The sequence below is a fragment of the Lepus europaeus genome, chromosome 10, assembly GCF_033115175.1.
Source record: "Lepus europaeus isolate LE1 chromosome 10, mLepTim1.pri, whole genome shotgun sequence".
In the NCBI taxonomy this organism is placed as follows: domain Eukaryota; kingdom Metazoa; phylum Chordata; class Mammalia; order Lagomorpha; family Leporidae; genus Lepus; species Lepus europaeus.
Genome location: NC_084836.1, coordinates 2,981,461 through 3,006,659, shown reverse-complemented (window position 1 = coordinate 3,006,659; position 25,199 = coordinate 2,981,461). Strand labels below are relative to the sequence as shown.

The window sequence follows — 25,199 nt, the reverse complement described above, 5'->3', positions numbered from 1 at the left end:
GCTACAGGGTAGCTAGGGTGGGGGCCGAAACCGTTCAGCCAGGTGCTGGGCTTGCCATGGGATTTTAGCTCGGGTGTGCCCTGGTGGCATGGCCCTAAGAGATTAGTGGGAGCCAGGCTGGGTGTGGAAGGCCACACCCTCAGCTGCCCAGAGCAAAGGGCGCCTGTGTTCCCTTTGGCCTAGGAGCAGTCCAGGGTGTTCTGCGGGGTGGTGAGCTTGTGGGGTTGGGCTAAAGGGACTGGAAACCCAGGGCTAAGGACGTCTAAGTGATGGACCATAGGTGAGGCTCTCAGTGAGACCCTGAGTGGGCCCCAAGGAAGAGTCAGCTTAGCTACCCAGTGCAAACAACCAGAGGGCACCAAGCAGGAGTGTCCTGCCTTTCCCCCTTGCCTCTTCACTTGCACCCTGGGAGTCAGAGGTGGCTGGGGAGAGGGCAGGGCCAGAGCTGAGGGAGCAGAAGTAAGTGAGTAGGCCGGTAGACCTTGACCGCTACATGGCCTGGAAATCTTCAACCTGGGGAGAAAAAAAGAAAGAGAAAAAGTCATTTTTAAAGGAAGAACAAAAGTGCACTTTTTATCCAAGGGCTGCTAAAGAACCAGCCTCTCCCGGGAATGTGAGCAGGCAGGGGGCGGGGAGGGACGATGTCCACTCTCTGTCTTCACAGTCGAGATCTGCTCACTCATCCTGGTCACCCACAGGGGCCAGGGAGGCTAAGGTAGCCAGGAGTCGACCCAACACTCTGATATGGGATGTGGGTGTCCCAAGCGGTGGCTCACTCTGCTGTGCCACCACACTGAAGCTCTATCTGGTTGTAAACCATTTTCATCGCCGCAGAAGGAAACCCCACGCCCGCCAGCATCTCCCCCCACCACCGCGCCCAGCCCTGGCTCTCAGCCTACTGTCTGTGCTATGGGCTACTTGGGACGGTTCACGTAAATGCAGGCACGCAGCAGGTGGCCCTTTGTGACTGGCTGCCTTCACTTAGCAGCTATATGGACAGACCCACAAAGCACGACGCTGAACATGTTTCTCTTTGGGTCCCAGTCGCTGGCCCAGCTTAGTCGGGCCGGCTGTCGCCGTGGTGCCAAGTTGTAGAGTTGAAGATGTGTCCTGGATGCAAATCTTGCTGCCGTTCTGCACCTTTTCTTCTCACTTTGCTGACAGCGCCCTGGGAGGAAGCAAGGCTTAAAATCTGATGAAGTCCGTCTGCTCCTTCTGTCGTCGCTCATCCTCTAGGTGTGACGTCTGAGGATCCACAGCCACACTCAAGATCAGGACGGTGCGCTCCTGTTTCCTTATAAGGAGTTTAGAATTTCAGCCCAACAGGAAGGTTTTAGCGCAGTATTTCTGAGAGTGGAAACTAACCCAAGAAGTCCATCAGCAACAGGACGTCCAGCTGCACACAGCACCCCACGCTCGCACTCCTCACTGGACTGCTGCTCGCGGGGGAGGGGGTGTGCATTAAACTGGGGGAGCAAAGGTCCAGGGGCAGAGGGAAAGAGGTCTGGGGCCCCCTTTACTCTCAAGGAACTCTGACTGCAGCCATCTCCCCCGAGGGCCCCCAGCAGAGGGGAGTCTGCCAGTCTGATGGCAGAGGCTGGCAGTCCTACAGGGGAACCAGTGTGTGCTGGTCTCCTCAGGCCAAGGGTGCCCCTAGGAGCCCCAGCCCCGTGTCTGTGGTCTGTGACCAGACCCGCCCCTCCGCCCTGGACCCCGCCCCCTCCCATGCTCCACCCCCTCCCTCAGAAGGCTGAGGCTGCACTTGGATCCTGGAACTGCAACCATGAACACGTCCTCTCCACTGCGCGACTGCCAGGTATGCGGTGGCCGCCCATAGTCAGTGGCCCAGGCCCCTTGCTGAGCCGGGGTGGTCGGGCGGTGTGGAACCCAGCTTGAGAGCGACCCAAGGTCAGGCCTGGAGCGTGGATAGCCACAGGCCGGCAGACACCGTGGGACCGGGCAGTTATGTGGGGTGTGAGGGCAGTGCCTGAGTGCACCCAGGCCAGGCCAGGGGACTATCCAGGGACCCCCACCGAGTGGCCAACGGCGTTCCCTGGGGTTGGGAAAGATCGCAGTATTTCCTGAGAAGATCCTTGGATGCCGGGGCTGCACCCAGGAAGGGAGAAAGGGACTGGGGGCCCTTCTGGCGACCCACCGAGGGAGACCCCGTGCGGCTCTCGGACTTGGGGAAGACCACAGTACCTGGGCGCGACCGGGTACAGAGGGGACAACCAGTGACAGGGAGAGTCTCTTTCAGCTCTGCCCAGGGCAGGAGCCTGAGCCCACCCTGCAGATGAGCAAGATTGAGGTCAGAGGGCACAGGCAGCTGGCCCACAGCCACGCAAGTCCTATGCTGGGCCCTCTGGACAGGCTAAAGGGCATTCCCTCTGCCCAGGGAGTCTCTGGACTGTGAGCCCCTGGCCGACACTGCCCTTCCTGTGACCGGGTCTGACCACCTTGAGGCCTGAGGCTCTGCCTCAGTGGAGAATCCAGGGATGGAGTTGGTGACGGCAGTAGTGTGCACCCCGCCAGCCCAGCCGGCTGGACCAGCGCCCCTCCAAGTTGCACTTTAGCACCAGACTCCTCTTCTGCCAGGACAGCACCTCCCAAACCCTGGTGATCAGGACTCCCAGGCCGGCATGTCCAGGTCCCTCCATTGGGTCCCCCTGGGCCTGTGCTACAGAGGGGCAGTGCTACAGGGGCCTGAGAGGCAGCGTCTTGCCCGAGGGCACACAGCTGTTCCCCGGATACTGGTGGGTGTGAGTCAGGGTCAGTATCCATCCCATCCCAAGCACAGAGCTGAGTTTCATGGTCTCACGGAAGCCTGGCCCTGCACCACTGCTAGGCGTTTGGAGGTCTGCAGGGGGCAGGGGCTGGGGCTCCTTGTGTCCAAGACTGAAGCCGGGCTGCCCCCTCTTTGTGCATAGGCCTGGAAGGATGCCGGGCTGCCGCTCTCCACCACAAGCAACGAAGCCTGCAAGCTGTTTGATGCCACTCTGACGCAGGTACGCCCCCCTGGAGAAACGCTTGCCCTCCGTGAAGGTTCTGGGGAGGTTTTCTGACTTGGTGATTGCTTTGTAAGTTGCGCTCTAGCAACAGAATGCCAGCCCACCCCCACCCCCCTGCACTCACCCTCCTTTCCCAGGACCCCAGAGGTGGGTGGGCAGCAGTGGGCCGGTTGGGGGTGGCTTGGAGGGCTCTGGGCCCCCACAGGCTCCCATGAGTGCCTACTGAGGGTTTCATGTGGGCTCTGCCATTTAGATTTGGGGCTCACCTGTGGGACGCTGTCTCACCTGTGGCCGGGCCGGCCCCTCGTCACATTCCTGGCTTTTCTGCGTGACTGAAGGATCCTCTGGTTTAGAGCTAGTAGGGGGTCTCAGAGTAAGGTCTAACTGGATTGATTGACAGATGGGGACACAGAGACTCAGAGTTGAACTTCATTGAGTTTGATTTGTCCAGTGAGATGAGGCAGAACCAGGATGCACCTGGGTCTGAACAGGCCAGGGCAGTGGCCACAGCTGGCCTTTGCGTGAGCAGTGAGACCACTACATGCTGACCTCATCTGTAGAACATGAGGGCTCAGAAGTTTCTAGAAGCATACAGGTGATGCAATGTCGTCAGCCAGGCCACTGCTGTGTTCTGCCTGTTTAGACTGTTTAACGACATCACCCCACCCCACCTGCCTGCACTCAGTGTTGTAGAAAGGTGAACATGCAGATCCGTGGACGACTGTGGCCCCTTGTATTTCAGTATGTAACGTGGACCAATGACAAGAGTCTTGGCGGCATCGAGGGCTGCCTGGCGCGGCTCAGAGCAGCAGATCCGAACTTCGGTGAGCAACACTTCCCCTGGGCTGAGGGCCCGGCTTCCAGGACGCAGCCCCTCTCGCATTCCCTGACTGCAGGGACCCAGGCGGCTGGGGATGGGGGGTCGACCTGGCCACTCTATGCACAGAGGGAGGAAGACCACGCCTCCGGTGTGTTTGAGATAACAGTTGCTCCTGATTGGTGGTGACCTCTACAGAGGTGGTTTTCGACTGTTTGCTCTAAATGCTGTCTCTTCTGCATGGAAGGAGCTGATCCCTTTTCTCAGACGAGGAAACCGTGGGTCATGAGGGCAAGACAGTTCCAAAGCCACCACACTGGCAGAGGGGCTGGCACTGGGCAAGGTGAACCAGTCCAAGGCGTGGATCCCTGGAACACAGGAAGTTTGAACTGTATCCATGGCCCAGGGCCAATGAGCCTCACCCATGCAGCTGGGCAGGGCAACCAGTGGGTGAGAGGCTGGCATCCCCGCAGCCATGGGAAGGTCAGAATGGTGTGTTCTGTAGCCCCAGGCAGGATAAGGTTAGGAGGGGAGAGCAGGGAGGCAGGGACCCGCTTCCCGTCCAGTGTAGACTGGTCAGACCAAAGGCAGGGGCCTCATACACCCTGGGCAACGACAGCGGGAAAGAACCGTGGGGGACCGAGGAGAGCTGAGCCCAGCCTCCCCGGAGTGGGGAGAGCCCGCAGCTCTTTGAGCAGACCTGGAGCCCTGTCAGCAGCAGCAGCCAGGAGCAGGTGTTGTGGCACAGTGGGCCAGGCCGCCACGGATGCCCACGGGCCATCGTGGAGCACTGGCTCCAGTCCTGGCGACTCTGCACTCTGCTAATGCGTCTGGGATGCAGCATGTGATGGCTCAGTACTTCGATCCCTGCCCCCACGCGGGAGACCTGGATGGAGTTCCTGGCTGCTTGCTTTGGCTGGGTCCTGTGCTGGCTGCTGTGGCCATTTGTGGAGTGAACCAGTGGATGGAAGTTGTCTCCTGCTCTCTATCACTCCTCTCTCTCTGCCAGGCTTTGTAATAAGGAAATCAATCTTTAACAGAAAAGAAAGCAGCAGCACCGCAGGGCCCACCTGGGGGTCACAGTACCATAGTACCGTGGCTGAGTCCCTCCCTTTCTCCAGCTGGGTGCTGGGAAGCCCAGGTTAGCCCTGGGGGCTGCTGCAGGGTCCTGGGCCTGCCCTTCCCCCACCCCTGATCTCTGCATGGGAGAGCAGCCAGACAGGATGGAGGTGGCGTCTGTGGGCATGGACCGCCTTGGAACAGCTGCTGATCAGCATGCACTGAGCTCACTCCGGGAGGTTGTGCGGGGTCGTAGTACCGATCACAGCCTTGGGCCGAACCCGGAGAAGTGGGGGCGGTGCTTTAGACATTGCCTTTCCCCAGAATGCATGCATTAGACAAGTACGTGTGGATGCTTCAGGATGGTCGAACCCAGCACTGCACTGGGAGGGTCAACTGGGCTGTGGCTGTGGGCTGCTGACAGAGGCCCAACACTCTGCCTGCCTGCTGCCTGGCATTCACCCGCTAGCACTCTGGGTGAGGCCTGGGCTGGGCTGGGCGAGCCAAAGCATCTGAATCCCCAACTGTGTCCATCCTATTGCCAGCTATGGGCCATGCCATCTCTGCCGGCCTCAGGCTGATTGGCACCGGAAGCTCCAGGCAGCTGGACAAAGAGCTGGACCTGGCCGTGAAGACCATGGTGGACGTGTCGAAAGCACAGGCCCTGACCCAGCGGGAGCAGCTGCACGTGTCTGCCGTGGAGACATTTGCCAATGGGTGAGGGGCCTCTGAGGGCTGTGTGTCTGTGATTGGTGAACCCGGGCTGGGCTGGGGGTGCCTCAGGCTGTCCCCATGCGGCCCCAGGGGAATCCTCAGCCCAGCTCATGAGAGCACCTGGGTCAGGGCTGCGTCCTGCCTGTGCAGTCGATGCCTGACGAGCAAGGGCTGGGCTGAGATTCCCAATGTAGTGTCCCAGTCACTCGTTTTGTTTCATGACCTCAATGAGGTATTAGTTTCGTTACTGAAATAATGGAACCGCACGGTAGAAATGTCCACAAGAGGGCAGGAAGCATCTGTGCATGTGCTCCTGGTTCCCACACACCCCTGGGCGCGCTGCTGCTGCCTTCCAGATTCCTGTCCCTGCCAACCACTGACCCTCACTCCCCGGGAACGGCAGTGCCTGTGCCTACTCAGCAGGTGTGACGCCACTGGTGACCCTGCAGGAGCTCGGGGGTGCTGAGCCCGACGCGGGGACATCTCGCGGGGTCTGCTCAGTGAGTCCACACAGGGTGATTCCAGCCCAGACTCCCTGCAGCTGACTGCTGGTCACACGTGAAATTGTCTCTGACAACTTATTGAGACTGTTTGTTTCCTTTAACCAGGCAGGAAGATTCCTCACTGGGTTTTCAATGTCCTGAGCCACTTTCTAGCTTAGAAGCTGTTATTTTTAAGCCAATCCAGTGCAGTCTATGACGTGGAATGTGTTTTATGCTTGGGGGTGGAGGCTTTGTGTTCAGTGGTGCTGAGAGCTCCTCTTGGCTTCCAGGAACTTCCCGAAGGCCTGTGCCCTATGGGAACAGATTCTCCAGGACCACCCGACGGATATGTTGGCCCTTAGATTCTCCCATGATGCCTATTTTTACCTGGGCTACCAAGATCAGATGCGAGATTCCGTTGCTCGAATTTACCCCTTCTGGTCACCAGATGTCCCCCTGAGCAGGTATGTGCGGTGGAAACCGCGTCATTGCCTTCCATTAATCCCTCCCTGCAACAATGGTGGCAGCTTGTCGGCCTTGCCGCGCCTTCGTGAGGCCACTGTTGCTCCTCTCCGCTGCTTTGCCGCTCAAGGCCTCACTGGATGTCCACCTGATCCTGAGAATGAACTCACACCTTCTGTATCAGGACGCACTGACGTACATCCCAGAATTCATGCAGCATTCTCACCCATGCTGCACTTCCACCTTAGCAGGGCTGAGGGTCTGGGACCGCATCCTTGTCGCCCTCCTGGGTCCCAGCTGTGGAAGCCACTGTCCTCTGCACACCCCAGTCCCTAAGGGAAGAGAGCTCTAAAGAGGGGCTCCCCCTGGCAGTTAAGTACCCAGAACGAGAGAACCGATGGCTCTTGTCTTTGGCCACAACTGGTCACGGGACCAGGGCCTCCCACAGGAGACCAGGAAGCACAGTCCTGCTGATGCTTGGGGAAAGGAGGAGGCTGGGTTGTCCCTGCACAACCAGCACACGCGAGCCACTCCCTCACATCTTGATCACAGGAAGGTTGTGAGCTCAAGCAGGTTAAAGAGTCTGTGTTGGGGCTCCCCCTAGAGGCTGGATCAGCTGGACATGGAGGAGAGGGGCTGAAAGATTGTTAATTTTTGAGAGGCAGAGACACAGGCCGAGATTTCCACTTGCCGGTTCACTCCCCAAATGCCCCAAAGGCCAGGGCTGGAACAGAGCTAAATCCAGCAGCTGTGGACTCCAGGTCTCCCGCCTGGGTGGAGGGGACCTCCCAACTTGAGCCATCACCTGGTGCCTCCCTGTGCACATATGCAGGAAGCTGGAGTCAGGAGTGGAGCTGGGACTCAAACCAGGCATGGTGACGTGGACACGTGTGTCTTCCCTGTGGCTAACGCCAGCCCCTGAACGATTTATTGTACAGACTCGTGTGATCTTGGGGCTGACACGTTAGCCCTCTGGAGTGCAGGCGGCGGGAGTGCATTTCCTACGGATGCTGGCAGGAGAGACTTTTCTGTTTTCTACGATTCATTTTTTTTTAAAGAGTTTTATTTATTTATTTAAGATTTATTTACAGAGAGAGGCAGAGCCAGAGAGAGAGAGAGAGAGAGAGAGAGAGAGAGAGAGAGAGAGAGAGGTCTTTCATCCACTGGTTCACTCCGAATGACCACAATGGTCAGAGCTGAGCTGATTAGGAGCGAGGAGCTTCTTCCGGTCAGCAGCTTCTTCCCAGTCTCCCAAACAGGTGCATGGCCAAGGACTTGGTCAGCTTCCACTGCTTTCCCAGGCTATAGCAGAGAGCTGGATTGGAAACAGAACAGCTAGGTTTGAACTGGTGCCCATATGGGATGCCAGCACTGCAGCCAGGGCTTCAACCTGCAGCACCACAGCCCTGGCCTTCTGACGGGAGAGACTTGAATCTGGAGGCAGAATCCTGGTTTCCGGAGCCCTCAGTCTGTCTACAGATGGGGTGAGGACCCCCCACACTGTGGAGAGAAGCCACTTTAACAAAAGAACACTGATTTCAATGTCAGCCCCTCGAACAACTTACTGCCTCAGCCACACCTGACTGGTGTTTGGACAGAAATCTGAGTTCTGTGGTCCAGCCTAGTGGACATAGGAACTTGACCACCACAGGGGACTTTTGGGACCTGATACACAGTAGCACTTAATAAATAACCCAGAAAGCGCTCAGTGAATGACCTCACAGAGCTTACATAGTTACCATGCAGTTAGCCGTCTGGAAGGGGCTGTTCTAGAATATGCTTCTGTGAACGGCGAGTCGGATCTGTATCTCGCACGGGAGCAGAGATAACATCCAGCGTGCAGACGCCAGCGTCAGTCTTGTTTCCCCTTGGCCGGAAAGCCACGGGCAGGACGCCTCTATCCTGTGTGAGCACTGGGGGTCCCGGCTGTCAGTGTGACGGGTGAGATGGGGGTGTGCATTTCCTGAGCAAGGGAAGTCAGACCCATCCTGGCTGGGCCCGTGAGAGTGAAGTAGACAGGGTCCCGGCCCCAGGTCCCCTGGCCTGGGGAGGAGCCTGGCTGTGCAGTGGGCGTGTCCAGCTGGGCAGAGGCTGGGAGCTGAGCTGCAGAAGCAAAGGAGGAGCCACAGACAGACCCCAGCCAGGAGAGCTTCCCAGGGAGCAGTCCTCGGCTGTTCCACCATGGGGGCTTCACCAGATGGGGCAGGGGTGGGGTGGAGGGAGACCCTGTGCTGTGACTAGGGGGTGGGAGGGCACTAATCCAGGCGGGCCCTGCTCTGTTATGGTTCTGATGACGAACCTCATTATCCCCTCAGCAGTGGGAACATGGAGAGTTGAAACGCAGCTGTAATGGTGTCCACAGCATGGCACTCAGAGCAGCTGGGGTGCACCTGCCTGTGTGCTGTAGCCCAAAACCTACCCCATGCTCAGCGGGGGGCCTGACGGCTTCTTGCAGCTCCTGCTGTTGGCTGGGTCCCTGGAGTGCTCAGGCTTGTGGCTGTCCCAGCTGATTTTGCTTCCTCACCACCATCTTCCTTCTCTGTGTTCTCATGGCCTTTTTAGGACACAGTCACGGACTGGGGCCCACCCAGTCCAGTGTGCCCTCATCTTAACATGGCAGATTCTGCAAAGCCTGAGTCTAACAGGGTCCTGTCACGGTTCTCTGGTGTTGGGACATTGGCCTATGTACTGGAGGGCACAGAGCAGTGCTCCCCGCCTGTCCTATTGTATTTTGAGGTGACTTGTTTTCTCTGTCTTTAGCTATGTGAAAGGCATCTATTCTTTTGGACTGATGGAAACCAACTTCTACGATCGGGCGGAAAAGCTTGCCAAAGAGGTAAGTAGGCAACTGTTTCAAGAAAGCACTGGCCTTGAGAGAGTGGCCATATAGGGGGCCACCCGCTGATTGACCCTGACCTGTCCCCTGAAGGTCCCCAAGCATAGGGCTCGCTGCAGTGCCAGTAGCTGCCCCAGGCAGAAAGCTGACCCCTGCCTCCCTGTGCCTCTGTGGCCTCAGAGCCACGCCCCTTGGCCAGCCACAGCCCAGGCCTACAGTAGAGGGGCTGAAGGTGGGAGGCTTTGCTCAGCCCCTGGCTCAGGGTTGCACTCGGGGCTTCTGTGCTCCCACCAGCTCTGTCGGCTTCCAGGGCCTACGCTCGGCACTGCTGGGACAGTGTGGGGAACGGATGTAAACCTTCCTCCTTGAGCTTCACGTTTCTCAGCATCACTGACTGCACACGAGGCTCAGAGGCTGCACAGAGGTCAGGGACGGAGGCTGATGCCCGCTGGGCCTGAACTGGGGGTCTTGTTGCTTCCTGCATGGTTTAGACCCTCCTCCACCACACACACCTTTTCCAAAGATTGATTTATTTGATAGGCAGAGCAACAGAGAAACAAAGACGGAGTTGGAGAGGGACAGGGACAGGGCCTGGGAGAAGGGAAAGAGATCTCTTCCATCTGCTGGCTCCCTCTCCAAAGCCAGCAGCAGCTGGGGCTAGGCCAGGCCAAAGCCAGAAGCCAGGAACTCTATGCGGGTCTTCCAGGAGGGTGGCAGGGGTCAAGTACTTGTCCATCGTCTGTGCCCTCCCAGGTGCATGTGGAAGGAGAGGAAGCAGAACAGCCAGGACAATGTGGGATGCTGGCGCTGTAGCCAGGGCTTCACTCACCTCTCCACAGAGCTGCCCCGAGCCCTGCCCTAGAGCATCCCCCAGGTCAGGGTGCTCACCTGTGGTCCAGCAGGCAGGACAATGTGGCATCCACTGGGCGTTTCCCAGCAGCCCTTGGTCCCGGACTGCGGCCCCCACCTGTGGCATGAGGGTTGGCACCACGTACGGTGGATGCTGCTCTGTGCATGGGCCCAGAACAAGTGACAGGCTGCAGCCTGCACCTCGTCCTCTCTGCCCTCCTCAGAGGAGTGGACACTGAGGCCCCGGGGGCAGCTGCTGCTCTTGGTTCAGGCTGGGGTCTCCAAATGCACCTGCTGTCACTCACACTCTGTCCATGTGATGCCTTTTTGCCATTGCTCAGAGAGGCCAAGGCCACAAGGTCAGAGGTGAGCCAGATTCTCTAAGGCCTCCTGACCAGACAGGGACCTTGAAGCTGCCAAGACCAGACCCAGCCTCCCTGTGACAAGGTCAGGACTCTTACCCTGTTGTCGCCCTGGTGTTCCTCAGCACCCCTAGTAGATAGCACCCCTGGAGGTCTTCACATCACAGAATCAGAGCCCAGGCTGGAGATCAGGGCCACAGCTCCTTTGTCTGCAAGTCAAGTCAGAGGTCAAGGACTGGAGTGGCTTCCTGGTGATTTTACTTCCAAGACATGGGTGACCAGGCACTACCCTCCCAGAGTAGACCCAGGAAGGCCCCTCAGGGTCTCAGCAGCCAGTCCCTCCTGTTATGTGGTATCCGCCTGAGCACCTGGGGGCGGGCAGGATAGTCAGAGAGCGTGGACAAGGGTGGCCGTGGTACACCGGATGTGGCAGGTCCCTCCAGAGGGCAGCCACAAGGTAGACGGAGGCTACACAAGTGGCAGGGAGAGGCAGAACAGCCCCCTCGATGCTCCCTCACTGCCGCCCAACATGGCTCCCCCAGGTGATTTCCACGCAGGAAGGCGGACTTCCTGGACAGTGAGGAGCCATGTAGGACTGGAGCAGCCGCACGGGCAGCCATGGGGCTGTGTGTCTGCACACCCAGCGGGGCAGTCCCAGGCAGGCTGGCGTTGTGGGGCGGGGGGCGTAATGGGTACTGGCCGGGAAGCTGCAAGCCTGAGAGGCCAGAGCTGGGCAGCTGGGCTGGATCAGCACGTGCTGGGAGGGGGAGCCTAGGGGCCACTTGGGAGGACTCTAGGCAAGGGAGGGCACTGGTCAGTCCCTGCTCATGTCAGAGCAGGAGTGGGGCAAGCCAATGGAAGCTGTGAAATGCAGCCTTTCTGGTCTGCCCTGTGGGAGAGCTGTGTGCCCAACAGGGCCACACCCAGTCTACTCGGACTCAGCCCTCACCCTCTCCGGTGTCCGGCACCCAGGGCTCCAGACCAGGCGGTGCCCCCGCTCCCTACAGACCCACGTACTTCCTGTCTGTGTCCTGATGAGGAAGGACAGGACGCATGGAGGCAGCAGTTGGCAGTACAGAGCAAGCTGCACACCACCTAGCTGGGGGAGACCGAGACAGCAGGCTGGGGGATGGAAGCCCAAGATTTGAGATGGGACCTGGCATGGGCCAGTTTGTGGGACTTCAGTGAGTGTCCGTCTACTTCCCTGTGCTTGGCACCTAGTGGGTGCTTGGTAAACATGAGCTGACCCCGGGAGCAGAGGCGGCATGCTGCTGTGAGGCTAGGTTCACTCGCCGGTCCTGCCTGCCTCTCTGGGCATGTGAGCGGCTGCCAACCTCAACAGCAGTGCTGTCAGCACCAGGATGCCCCCGGTGGGTGCCCATCTGTTAGTGGAGAGGCCCCCAGTTGAGGGGCACTGGAAGGTCCCCACCAAGCTCTCCTGGACAGTGTCCACTTCTCCATGCAGCCCTGAGTGGAAGGCATCATCGGGCCCCTTCACTGGAGGGAAACTGAGGCCAGATGCAGGAGCCTCAGCAGTATACAGGAGGCTGTGGGTTCCCGGGATGAGCCCCGGCGTTGGAGACTCTGCTGCATCCCAGCTGTGTACCCTGGGCCAGTCACGCCTCTGCCTCGCGGTGTCCTGTGCTGGTGTGCCCTACGCATGTGTACATGGGCTGCCTTGGGGTTGTGATGGTTCCAAGCTGGAGCCCAGGCCTGTGTGAGACGTGCTGCGTCCTGGCCAGGCAGCCTGACTGACCCACGCTGTCTCACCCGCTTGCAGGCTCTGTCTATCACCCCGACGGATGCGTGGTCAGTGCACACCATGGCCCACATCCACGAGATGAGAGCAGAGGTGCAGCAGGGTCTGGAGTTCATGCAGCACTCAGAGGCGCACTGGAAGGTATGGTTCTCACCCCCCGGCCACCTGCACGGGGAACTCAGGCGGTGTCCTTGAGGCACAGGAGTTCACGCGTGTGCTTGGAAACATTTCTGTCATGCTTCCCATGGCTACGAAGCACCTCTGAACACCTGTTGGTGGAAGTTTCTAAAATTGGTCTTGGCTGTAAAAGGAATACATCATACAATTACCATGAAGACAAGAGCCCCACTGGGTGAGACCTATGAGGTCCAGAGCTGGCCCTCCTGCCAGCATGGAGCACAGAGGTGGCCTCAGGGTGTCACAGTGTAGCTGAGGGTGTGGACAGTGGAGGTGATGGGGCATTGGCCATCTGCAGGGTGCGTTCAGGGTCAGGGCCTGCAGAGGACGGGTGTGGGCCCAGTCAGACCCCTGCCACCTTGCAGGCCCTTTCCCATGGCCTGAGCCTGCCGTGGCCTCACTGTTCCACTCCCTGTGCCCAACTCCTGGCCTCCCGGCTGGTAACTCACTCCCTACTCAGTGCCGTCCTTTCTCTCTGTGTGCCTGTCGCCCCTGTGCTGGCCTCTGGCTCCCAGACTGGCCTGCTGTCCCCTGCACTGTGGCAGGCTCCCCAGGGCCCCACCGGCCAAGGTGGCCAGTCCCCTCCCAGTCCTGTCAGTAAGCCGCAGGTGCCCAGCCATGTGTGTGCGCCAATCCAGGAGGAGCCTTGTGGGCAGAGGAAGGGGCGTTCCCGCTGGGATGTGGTTTACAGGAAGGCAGGTTCCTGGCTTCTCCGGGAGAGGCCTTCGGCAAGGTGTTGGAGTGAGAGCCTGGGACCCTGACATCCACATGTACATCTTCCTAAGGACCCCAGATCTGTGGGCTCTGGAAGGCTCTGGGGGACCCAGGATGCACGGGGGTGAGGGGCACCCATGAGCACAGGTCTTGCTCAGGAGGAGCTGTGAGGGCAGGGAGGCCTAGCCAAGGCCTCACCCCCAATGCATTCATATGCCTCCACCAGAACTCTGATTCTGTAGAGGGATCCCTCTGAGTCTCAATTTCCCCGTCTATACTCTGTGAAGCCCTTGGTCCCAACACATAAATTAGGAGCCGCTAAGGCTGGGGTCTGGGTTCTCTGCTGTTTCATATTCTCCACTGTGGCCTCTGGCAGCCTGCAGCCTGGCTGGACAGCCCTGGGTGAGGACAGCGCAGCCCAGGGCCCCATCCCCTCCTCCTCCTGCACTTGCCACAGGCGTTCAGTCTGCCAAGACTGCAGCCCCTGCCTCAGGCCTGTGCCCTGCCCTGGCGCCCCATGAGGGTCCACGTGACACGTCTCTGTCCTGGCTGGGCCTCGTCAGTGGACTGAGCAGCCTCGTAGCAGCGCGTGGGCCTCCCTGAGACAGGCATCCCTCAGACTGTGGATACCCAGAAGAGACGTTGAACCCTTTGGGCTTGGGGTGAGGCAGTGGTCAGGGAAGGCACTCTGTAGGAGGCAACCTCTGCAGTCTGGAAGGACGAGCAGCTGTGTGGGTCGAGGTGGGGACTGTCCCAGGCCCTGCCCAGCTTAAGCAGAGCCAAGGCCTATGGTGGCCAGTGAGGGAGAGGTTGTCCTTGCATCCAGGTGCACGGCAAATGTGGGCCAACCAGGAGGCGTCATCAGCTCCTCTTAGCAGGTTAGGTGGGGTCGTGAACAGGAAGCAGCTTAGGGAAGGCCAGGCTGGTGTGGTGGGGATACTACGGGGTGGAGGCCCCAGGCCCTCGCTCTGTGTTTGCCCAGTACCAGCTGTGTATCCTGGGTCAGCAAGAAGTGTGGCCTTGAGAGCTGGGGAACGCTGCACTCAGCCCCTGAGCAAGAGCCCTACACTCTGAGCCGTCCCGGGAAGGCCCGTGGGCCCCTCTGTGAAGGGGCAGCTGTCAGTGCTCTGCCCATCTCGCCCGCAAGGCTTGTCTCAGGTTCTAGGGTGCTGGATGTAACCGCCAGTCAGTGATCTCCCCAGCCTGGAACTCCCTCTCAGGGGCCACTTGACTACACTCGGGGCTCACCCAAAACCTGCGGCGTGCTGAGGGCCGTCCACACCCAAGCCAAGCACGACCACTCTTGCTCCTAGGCCTGCTCTCCAGGTGCTTGGCGCCATCTGGGTGCCCAGTAGGCCTCATACTCTCACTCTGCGAAATGGGTTTGTCGATCTATACAGCATCATACGTGAGGAAGTGGGAGTGGGAGCCCCATAAGTAACTTCCTCTGTGCTGGCCCTGTTGCAGCCACGCCTTAGCTCTGACGCCAGCGCACATCCTCCTGGGTTGACCCAGGCGTCCTAGCTGCCCGCGCCCAGAGCTGGCCCTGCCTGTGGCAGCACGAGGCAGCATTGGTTCCTCTGCAACTCCTGGAGCTTCCCTAACTCTCTCGTTCTCTCCCAGGACTCGGACATGCTTGCCAGTCACAATTACTGGCACTGGGCTTTATTCCTGATTGAAAAGGTAGGTGACCCCCTGGGGGAGAGGAGCTGCTCTCCAGCCGACGCTGTCACACCCTGGGTGCCCTCACGGTAGCACAGGTTTCAGGGCCCTGGCACCCATGGCGCCCAGGTTTTTGGTGGGCTTCCAGGCCTGAGTTGCTATCGGCCTTTTCCTCATGTTGGGTCCTGGGAATCACGTCACATGTGTGGTTTGCGGGGGCCACCGAGACCTGCTACAGTGAACGGCCCAGCCCCCACCCCAGGGGTTGGCCCTGCAGGAACCAGGAGACCTCTCAGCAGGAGTGGGCAGGAGCTGCTCCCCCGGGCGCCTTATCCCAGTGACCCCCCGGAGAGTCCCTTTCATAAGGGTGCTTCCCGCACTGCTGTTCATGTGAGAAAGCGGGACGCTCGCTAAATATCCACAGACAGAAATCAGTGCCCGGGAGGTGAGGACCTGGCATGACGTGGGACGCGCAGTGTGGAAACGCGGGCAGGAGACTGGAAGGGGAGGCGAGAGCGAGCTCTGCTCAGCCACCTTGGCTGCTCTATCCCAACTGCCTGCGACCTGGGCGTTTGATTCCAGATGACTGAGGATTCTGGGGTATCCGCACATAGGAGGGCATCCTGGTACGTCTTGGGATGGGACTGAGCGCAGCTCCCTGCACAGCTGACACAGGTAGCCTGTGGGGCGTCTTCCCCCTGGTCTGCCCTCTGACTGGGACCTGTCCGCTGAAGTCAGGTGTGGAAGTTTCCACTTGTGGTGTCACATCAGCACTGAACAGGATTGGATTCTGGAGGTCTTGGAGCTGAGAGTTTCGGGTGGGGGTGCCTGACCTGTGTTGACTTTGCCCAGCAAAGACAAGGCCTTCCCAGAGGGGTCCCCTCGCAGCAGCCTGGCCTCCTCTGCCCTCGCCTTCTCCGCACCCCTCAGCAGCGCGTGGCAGCCACGGGCAGAGGTTTTGTTCATTTCTCAGGGCTGCGCTTTGCCTCGTTCATCATAGGAGCTTTGTTTTTAGGGCGACTACGAGGCGGCACTGACGATCTACGACACCCACGTAAGTGCCCCTGGGCCGCACCGGGCTCCCCGCCCACACTGCCCGTCAGGCTCTCCCAGACCGGAGCCGGTCTCTGCCGGCGCAGCCAACACACGGCTGGAGCAGAGCCCCGCATTCTCTGAGGCCTCACGGGCTTGACTGGCCCAGAGCGGTCTCATGCCTCATCGTCCTCGGTGCCCCCACAGGCCTTAAAAATAAAGCCTGGGGTCTCAGCACCAGAGAAAATCAGTGACGTTCTGGAAGCAGTCCTTGGGGGTTGTTGGGACTTTGTAGGAAGAAATGAAGGCGATGGGGACCTGTGCGGTGAGATGTGGATCTTGGCACCCCGAGCAAAGCTGAGTCTGGAAGTGTGGCCTGGAGCGGGGTCTCCTGCCAGTCTGGTCTGAGGCTTGGTGAGGGGTGATGGGCCAGGGCCCAGCACATGCTCCCGGGCACACAGTGGGGGCAGCTTCTCCAGGTCACTTGGTGCCCTCTGTTGCGCCTGGTGCAGTCTGAGCTCTTGGTCAGAGTCAGGGTGACAGTCCTGATGGCAGAGGTGGTGGGGACCGGAGTGTGGCACACTTTTGCTGAGGGTTTACTCTGGGCAGACCCCATACATAACCCAGACATGCTCCTGGCTGGCCCTGGGTCCCCAATCAGTCCACCTGCAGAGTATGGCTAGGGTCATGCCTGTCTTCCAGATCCTGCCCCGACTGCAGGCCAGCGGCACAATGCTGGACGTGGTGAACACCTGCTCCATGCTCTACCGCCTTCAGATGGAAGGTAGCACACCTCTGCCCCTCAGGCTCACTCACCTCCCCTCTACACAGCGAGTGCACAGTGCTGCCACCCGCCAGCCTGGCTCCGTAGATGCTCTGAGACCAGCAGGTCTGGCCGCCACATCTGTTTCTTCCAGTTCCCACTACTCAGCGAGGGGGCCTCAGGCTCCACTCAGGGAGGCCCGGCCACACCATGGCTGCCCACCAGTCCTTGGGGCACAGAGGGCATCTGGCCACCTGTCCTCACAGCCTCCTTTCCCAGAACATGGGGGTGAGTGTCTCAACTCCCTGGGATGGCAGAGTTCTCTGTCACCCCAGCCTGGACGGAGTTGGCCACAGTCCTGGGGGCTGTAGGACGCTTCTGGGCAACCCCCAGCATGCAGGCTGGTACTCTCCCGGCCAGGCTCAGCAGAGTCAATGCTGTACCTGTGCAGGCCTGGGCGAGGCCCTGGGGCAGCAGGACAGTGTGAGGATGAGGGCCTAGGTAGGTTGCATCTGGAAGGTTCCACACAGGCTTTGTGGTGGAGATGAAATGTGAGCCCTGAAGGCTGTGTAGGGTGACCAGGCAGAGTGGAACATCCTGTCCAAAGCCATGGCCAGTTAGGAACAGTGCAGGCTGGCTGTGTGGGGAGGCTGAGAGCTGGCAGGAGCCGTGGGCAGGGCAGGTGACGAGCGGGCTTGCAGCCAGGGTGGGGGTGGGGGTGGGGTCCGCTCATGGCTGCTCTGCACAGGACTGGAGCAGCCTTTGAGAGGCAGAGGCTCCTCGGGATGTGGAGAGGCTGAGCCCAGGCAGGTGGCGGGGTAGGGTGTGGGCGGGAATGCCAAGGAGGCCCCTGACAGGAGGCCTGGGGCTCATATCCTGCCCGGGCCCCTCCAGAATTGGGTGGTATGGGCCACGCTGGGGGAAGAGTTTGAGTTGCATTAACCCTGTGACCCTGCCACCCCTAACCTTCTCCTGCATGGCTGAAACTATCCACAGCCTTAACCAACCCTGCCCCTCCAGCCTGTCACCTGCAACAGGACCCATCATAGGGCCTTCTAGGGACGAGACTGGAAGAGGACCTAGGCGTGGAAAAACTTGGAAACTCACGCCGGACCTTGGGCATCATCCATGTTTCCCCAGGAGTGTCCGTGGGCCGGCGCTGGCAGGATGTCCTGCCTGTAACGAAGAAGTACACACGTGATCATGTCCTGCTATTCAATGATGCGCACTTCCTAATGGCCTCGCTGGGTGCCCGGGATGCCCAGACCACGCAGGAGCTGCTGACCACCCTGCAGGAGGCCAGCGAGTACGTGGGCCCCCACCCACACTGCCCATAGGACCGGGGTGCCAGGGCCCTGCTGGGGCTTGCCCCTGCCTGCCAGGGAGGCTCAGGGTGTGGGCTCACTTGTGAGCCCAGCTTTGGGGGTGGAGGACATGTGCCGGGGTATGATCCCCAAGTTCAAGGGTGCCCCAGGACAGAACGGCCTCTCCCCTACCCCACGGGACAGCGTCAGTGTCATTGGGCAGTCTCCCTTGTGGGTCACTGGGGCTTACAGACTCTGCCAGGCACTTCTCTGCTGTGAACCTATGTCCTCATCTATAACGCGGGGACAGTGCCTCCTGTGGGAGGCTGACAGCTGGGAACCCTGGGCTGCCGGCCATTCCCTTCCCGGGACAGAATGGCCCCAGTCTGTGTGCTAGGCTTTTGCCTGTGCTGTCTGCAATCCTGGTGGCTCTGTGAGATCAGAGCTCCCAGGTCCACTTTCCATATGAGCACTCTGAGGCCAGAAGTTGGGGAACCCGTGTGGGGCTAGGTGGCTGGTGACAGCGGAGTGTGAGGTCAGAGCCATGGTCTGTCCCCTCACTGGGCTACTTCTCTGACACCACACCCCACCAAAGCACCTGCTGTGTGCCCTACGCCGGGCACTTGACAGAAACACCTGCCGAGGGAGGAGTGGGCCCTCCCATGGCTGTGCCAGCTGCTGAGAGCACGTTTTGGCTGGTAGGTCCCCGGGGGAGAACTGTCAGCACCTCCTGGCCCGAGACGTGGGGCTGCCCCTGTGCCAGGCCATGGTGGAGGCGGAGGCCGGGAATCCCGACCGTGCTCTCGAACTGCTTCTGCCCATCCGCTACCGGATCGTCCAGATCGGAGGCAGCAATGCCCAGGTGGGTTTGCCCCCTCCAGCCAGGCTCACCGGGAGCCTCCTCTGTCCCATGGCACCTCTGCAGGCAGCCTGTCATCCTGGGGTGCAGGCCACTGTCTTGCCACGTACGGGGTGATAGCTCCGTGCCTCCACCTGGCAGGGTCTGACTTGCCCTTGACATTCCAGAGAGATGTCTTCAACCAGATACTGATTCACGCGGCCCTGAACTGCACTTCCAGCAAGCACAAGAACGTGGCCCGGTGAGCCCCGCACCCCTTCCTGTACATGTGCCTGTCAGGTGGGGCCTCTGGCCAGCGTGGCTCCTGCTTCCACGACTCTGCAGGTGTGAGGCTGTGGCGGGGGAGTTGTTTCCCCAACGCAGGTCAAACCTCCTGCCCTCCCCAGCCCCCTCTCCACTGTCGCCACGCTGAGCTACAAGGGCCCCAGGCACGTCCCGTGCTGTGCCCGGGGACACCCTGACCCCTTTCCTGCCTGGCCGCCTCCTACTGCTCCTTTGTGCCTGGACTCCCTTCTGCCTTCCTGTGCTGGCTGTGGGAGGCAGCGGGGAGCAGACAGACCCAGGGCCTGGCTGCATGGAGCGCCCTGTCCTGATGTCCCCTCCTTGTAAAATGGTAGAGAATTGCCCTGGCTCTTGTTAGCAGGGGGAGGGAGCTCAGGAGGGCACCCCATGGAAGTGACAGTTGAGAGCTGACAGCAAAGTAGGTTGAACCAGGCCAGGGGTGAGTCTGGTTAAAGGGAGGCTTAGTCGGAGGGCTGGGGAGTTGGGTACACCCAAAGAAGGGAGCTGTGTGGAGCCCCAGCCATTGCAGACCCCTGGGGGCAAAGGGGTGCTGTGGGAGGGTGGCCTCCGGGGCTGCAGGGTCCCTTTGCTGTGGGACGCCAGCGGTCCAGGCAGGTACACAGAGGCAGTGGGCCAGGCCCTGAGCAGTGCAGGTGAGTGTACGCTGTGGAATGGGTCTGGGGGGAGGCACAAGGCCGTGGTAGCACACCCTCCGGCCCTCCACCCCCAGTGCGCCAACACGGGGCCATGATTATCCTGCTCCCTTCCTGCTGAGGCAGTGCCTTCTAGAAGAGTCCACCCCCGAACCTGGATGTGTTTCCACAGGAGCCTTCTGATGGAGCGGGACGCCCTGAAGCCCAACTCGCCCCTGACCGAGCGGCTCATCCGCAAGGCCACCGCCGCGCACCTCATGCAGTGAGCGCGCCCGGCCACCTCGGCCTGCAGGACCTCCGCAGGGGGCTGGCCAGCCTCAGCCCAGCTGCCCTCTGGGCTGAGCTTAGGAAACACCTGCTGTAAGCCCGCAGTTCTACAGGAGGACACAGATCTCAAATGCGATTCAGAACCTTAGGGCCAGCATGCGTTGTTAAGCAGTCAGAACCAATGGGTGCTGCTGTGTTCTACTTGCCTACAACTAGGTTTTCTTAGGGCTTGCTTTTGCTCCTGCTTCAGGGTTGCTCCAGCTTGGGAGGAAGGGCAGAGGTAGGGTGGGCTCTGCGGGGGAGCAGTCTCCCAAACACAGGTCCTGTCCACGGCCTCCTCCTGCTCCCCCCACCACCTCTCCCTGAGAACTCCTTGGGTTCCATCTTCCTGGTGCTCTGGACAGACTCTGTTGTCACAGCCGCAGAGGCCTGCCTGTCCTGGCTGCCTCCCTGCCTTTGGCCTCAGGCCCTGCTGGCTGCACCCACTGCCTCCTGCCCAGCTCTGCAGGGACGACCTGGAGGCCCCAGGGTGGATTCGGCGGTGCTGACTGGAGCTCATTCCTCTATTTCAACTGTCATCGGACACGGCTTCCCCGTCCTCTCGGAGTCCAATGCTGTGAGGGCACAAGATGCAATTCAGGGCAGCTCTGCTGTGGCACAAACCAAAGCCCGACACGAGGCTGTGACAAGGCCTGAGCTGTCGCCTGAATGCCAGCTCTGCTCTGCTTGCTGTCCTCACCCTGGCTGATGTCCCCACGCGTGTGCTGAGCAGCTGTGCTGCTCTCTGCCTCCTGGAATGGGGCTCTGAGTGCCACGGTGGCACTCAGTTCCCACTGAAGTTAGGGGGCACGTGCTGGGCAGGCAGAGGAAGCCTCCGAACCTAGTCGGCCCTCACGCTTTGCTCAAGCTCATGCAAATTTTAAGAATTAAAATAATGTGGTTCCTCTACCTTTTTTTTTTTTAATATTCATTTAAAGGCAGAGTGCCAGAGAGACCTTCCATCTCTGGTTCCCTCTCCAGATAGCCACAAGAGTTGGGTCTGGGTCTCCCACATGGGTGGCGGCGCCCAAAGCACTTGGGCCGTTTTCTGCGCCTTCTCAGATGCAGTCCAAGAGCTGATCAGAACACAGGCGCCAGGCCTCCTACACCAAGTCCAACATGCGATGCTGGCCTCACGAGTGGCTCCTCCTCCTATGTCTGATGAGAACCTGTACGCAGTTCCCAGGCGCCAGGCCTGGGGCAGGGTCCTGGGCAGACGCTGTTCTAGAAGCTGGGGTGTGCGGGGCAATGATGGAGGCAACAGGGATTCACAATAGGACTTTGCTGTCTCCACCAGGAGGCAGGCCCATCCCGAGGGGGACCTTCCTTCTTCCCCTTGGGGTTTCCGAGCAACACATGACTTAGCCAAGGAGGTGGGAGCCATGGTCGCCCTCCAGAAAGCCTTCCGCCCTCCAGCCCCACTGGGAACGATGAGGGTGTGCAGCCCCCGGCCCCCGGCCCCTGCCCTCGCTATCTTACATTCGTCCTCTGCTGTGAACTCCTGCAGTTATGACAGCACCGTGCCCCCGGTATCACGCAGCATGGCCCACACTGTCATTTCATGTCCATTTGTGCTAGCGGGCTCATGGCGACCCCGACGCAGGGTCACAGTGAAGGACACACACGGCCACGAGAGGTGATCCGTGGGGAGGGGCGCACCCCCAGCTGCCAGCCTGGACTGCCTGCAGGAGCTGTGGCTCCGGGCAAACCCTGGGTCCTCCCCCTGCATCCAGCAGGCCTGGACACTCAGAGCCCCCGCGCGGTGACGCCCAGCCCTGGGCGGAGCCTCGAGAACCTGACGTGGGTGCTATTGACGCCTGGATGCAGGCCACGGGTGAGCGACGGCGACGGCCTCACCCAGCGGCCTGGCCTGGCCTCTCCAAGCCGCTGGCTCCCGATGACCCGGCCGCGGCCCCAACTCGCGCGCTCCCCAGCGCCTTCACCTGGGCCCGGGGCCCCGGAGTCTTAGCTCACCGGAGCCGGGACCGCAGACCCTCTCAGCGGGAAGCCCCCTAGGGTGACCGTCCCCTTCCGGCCTCGGGCAACGCTTCCGGGGCCCCTGCGCCCACTCCGGACAGCGGCCGTGACTTCGCGCCGCCGCACTGCTGATAGCGGGCGCGAGCCCTCCGGCAGAGCGGGCAGCAGCACCTTTGTGAGTTCAGTCTTCACAAGACACTCGGGCGGCGACCGGAGCCGACACGACCCGCTGACGGACCGCCGCCCTCGGGCCTACGAACGGCGCAGGGCCTCCGCCGGACTTCCGGGCGGGGCGGAGCCAATCCGCTGCGCGTGCGCCCTGGGCCCCGCTCCTGGGCGTTCCCACTACAATCCCCAGGATGCGTCGGGGCCGGCCAACCCTTCCGAAACAGACCAATCGGCATCGGCGCAGCGGGTCGCCTCATTTAAATGCTTGGCGGGTATCCGGGCCTGCTCGTCGCTGGCCGCTCGGGCTGAGGTGAGCGGCGCTGAGGTGTGCTGTGGCCGGGCGCGGCGCGGACGCGGACGCGGACGCGGTTATCCGTGCGGAACGCGGCCTCGCGCCGCCCGGAGCCCGGCCTGGCCTGCGCCGGGGCCTCCGCAGCCCGCGGGAGGCCGGGAGCTGCCCGGGCAGAGGAGCACAGCCACCGTGCCCAGCCTGAGGGCCGGCGTTCGGTTCTCTGCGCCGTCGCCTCAGCCGGGCGGACCGCTGCTCCCTCAGCTCTGGGTGGCGGCCCCGGGGGTGCGCTCGGCCCAGGGCGGCCTTCGGCGCCGCCCGCGGCTCCCGCACCGGCTCACCCCGGCCCTTCCTCCTCGCAGGGACTTCCTCAGCTGCGTCCGTGGACCCAGGGCACGGCGGCGACCTGTCTCGCTCTGGCCGGCGGGCGAAGCGCAGATGGCTGTCCCTGAGGAGGAAGGTAGGGCCGGGTGTGCCGCGCGCCCTTCAGGGCGCTCAGCTTGTCCGCTTCTTCCCTCAGTGCCCTGCAGCCTGGAGACCCGTGCACCTGTGTTCCGGAGGGTTCTTTTACACGCACGCCCGCCTGCCCCGAGGGTTTCTTTTTGGCTGTCACTGGTTTCTACGTCTTGTGTAGGATCCTGGGGACTGCGTGAGTGTGTGAGCTAGTGAGCCAGCGGGCGAGCCAGGCCGTAACTGTGTTTTCCTGCCGTGCCCTTGTCTGGTTTGCTTATCAAGAGGACGGTGCAACCACAGAAAGTGAGTCTCCTCAGTGTCTGGGGGATGGATTCCAGGACACACACCGCCACCCCCAGCCGCGGGTACAAAATCCACAGATGCCCCCAGCGCCATGTAAAAGGACGTGGCACTTGCCTATCATGTGTGTACATCTTCATGAGCACTGTAAATCACGTGATAGCTGTACAAGGAAAATGCTACAAGCATAGTTATCACACTGTATGGTCTAGGGACTAATAACAGATAAGTCTCCACATGTTCAGTGCAAGCACAATTTATTTTCTTGGAGGTGTGTCCACCTGCAGGTTAGGCTCTCACCGCCCTGCCTTGTGCCATCCTGAGGGCAGCTACCACGGACCTGGACTCTGCCTGGCACCTGGTGCAGAAGGAACAGACAGCCCAGTCCCACTCAGTCAGTTGCGGAACCCTGAGTACAAGATTGATGCTTTTGCTGCTGGTCCGTGATTCATTTTTCTGCACCAGACAGTTGGAAGTTTCTGGAAGCGAGGAAAGCATCTCATACACCAATTCAGGTGTATGAGAAGTGAAATGTCTCTCATCTCTACCCTTCTAGCTTCTCTGGCAAGAGCCAGCGATGTCATTAGCCTCTTGGGTGTCCTCGCAGAGTAACTTATGCTCGAGCAAGCCAGGCTGTCTACGATTTCGGCTGCCTCCCCGTTTCCTGGTTTGACCTCCTCACACTCAGGTTCCAAAGCCATTTCTGATTTTTTCCTTATTCCTTTAGGATTTCTTTTTTCACTTTTTTTCTTTTAAAGATTTTTATTTATTGTATTTGAGAGGTAGAATTACAGACAGAGAGAGGAGACAGCGAGAAAGGTCTTCCATCCGCTGGTTCACTCCCCAAATGGCCGCAACGGTCAGAGCTGCACCATTCTGAAGCCAGGAGCTTCTTCCCAGTGTCCCACGTGGGTGGAGTCTCCAGTGTCCTGATGTCCCTTCCCCCCTGATTGAACCTGATGTTGCCTTTTGGGTTGAGACGGCCGTTTCCTTAAACGATGAAACATGTCTATAGGTGTTTATAAGGGGCATTAAAGTGGAGAGTATGGGTAACATTATCATAGCTTATTCACGTATATGGAGGCAATCATAAAGTTTTCTCATGGTTACTGTTCGGTAGGTGATTTAACCATCATAGGGTCCTGAAATGAACTGAGCTTGGTCATACTGTATTAATATTCTTTCAATGTTTGTTGGATTCTCTCTGCTCATATTTTTGTTTAGCATTTTTGTGTAGAAATTAGTGAGCCTGGTCCTTTCTTTACTGAGCAAACTTAATCGGTTTTTAGTCATGTGCTGGCTTCATGGGACTAATTTGGAAACATTTTTTTCTATCCTCAGGAGCAGGGGTGGGGAATATTTAAGGCCCACAGAAGGTATTTGTTCTTTCCCATGAAGGCAACCCCAGGAGTGACCTGAAACTCAGTAAATCTAGAGCAAGCTCCTTTATAACTGAGCTGATCCGAAACCAGGAGGTAGGAGCGTATTCTGGGTCTCCCACCTTGGTGCAGGGGCCCAAGGACAGGGCCCATCCTTTGTTTCTTTCCTAGGTACATTAGCAGGGAGCTAGATCAGAAATAGAGCAGCTGGGATTCAAACCAACAACATGGGAACCCGGCGCTGCAGGCTGTGGTCCTAACCTGCTGCCCCACCATGCCGGCACCAATAAACTTTTAATAAACTAAAAAAAAAAAAAAAAAAACCTCCATCCAGACATGTTGTAGAGGGGCCCTGCAATATCATCCTTCAGGTCCAGACCCTTCGCCTTTTCGGCCAACAACAGTGAACCAGGGGACACCCCAGTTCACGGCTGGTTCCATGTTCTCTCTCTCCTGTCTCTGTGCCGGGTGTCGACTCGTCCCTAAAGCAGGAGTTCTCAGTTGCCTCTCGATTCCCAAACAATCACCCTTGG

At 59.8% G+C, this 25,199-nt stretch overlaps 2 protein-coding genes and 1 long non-coding RNA gene across 10 annotated transcripts in view; 2 read left to right on the top strand and 1 right to left on the bottom strand.

The window, feature by feature from the left end:
* The first annotated feature begins 1,726 nt into the window (after positions 1-1,726).
* LOC133768261 (tetratricopeptide repeat protein 38-like) lies at positions 1,727-20,836 on the top strand. The gene is made up of 14 exons (XM_062202685.1): positions 1,727-1,816; positions 2,928-3,005; positions 3,751-3,832; positions 5,430-5,601; positions 6,371-6,544; positions 9,303-9,378; positions 12,370-12,489; positions 14,863-14,922; positions 15,917-15,955; positions 16,636-16,717; positions 17,837-18,002; positions 18,703-18,862; positions 19,027-19,100; positions 19,967-20,836. The coding sequence occupies exons 1-14, from the start codon at positions 1,784-1,786 to the stop codon at positions 20,058-20,060; spliced, it is 1,410 nt and encodes a 469-aa protein (XP_062058669.1). The 5' UTR covers positions 1,727-1,783; the 3' UTR covers positions 20,061-20,836.
* LOC133768265 (uncharacterized) lies at positions 7,647-22,153 on the bottom strand. Its single transcript, XR_009866934.1, has 3 exons — positions 22,075-22,153; positions 10,689-10,798; positions 7,647-7,857 (listed from the first exon to the last, which is right to left on the bottom strand). It is a non-coding gene; the product is annotated as an uncharacterized LOC133768265 (long non-coding RNA).
* LOC133768260 (tetratricopeptide repeat protein 38-like) overlaps positions 21,898-25,199 on the top strand; it is a 44,752-nt gene continuing 41,450 nt past the window's right edge. For 6 of the 8 annotated variants that reach the window (XM_062202679.1, XM_062202678.1, XM_062202673.1 and 3 more), the window contains exons 1-2: positions 22,169-22,252; positions 22,897-22,994. Coding sequence is in view for 2 of the 8 variants with exons in the window: in XM_062202681.1 (XP_062058665.1) it covers positions 22,437-22,555; positions 22,897-22,994 (217 nt within the window). In the remaining 6 variants the exon portion in view is untranslated. Of the gene's footprint in view, positions 21,935-22,168; positions 22,253-22,367; positions 22,556-22,896; positions 22,995-25,199 lie in introns of those variants that run through there. The other 2 variants (XM_062202680.1, XM_062202681.1) reach the window with 2 other exon arrangements.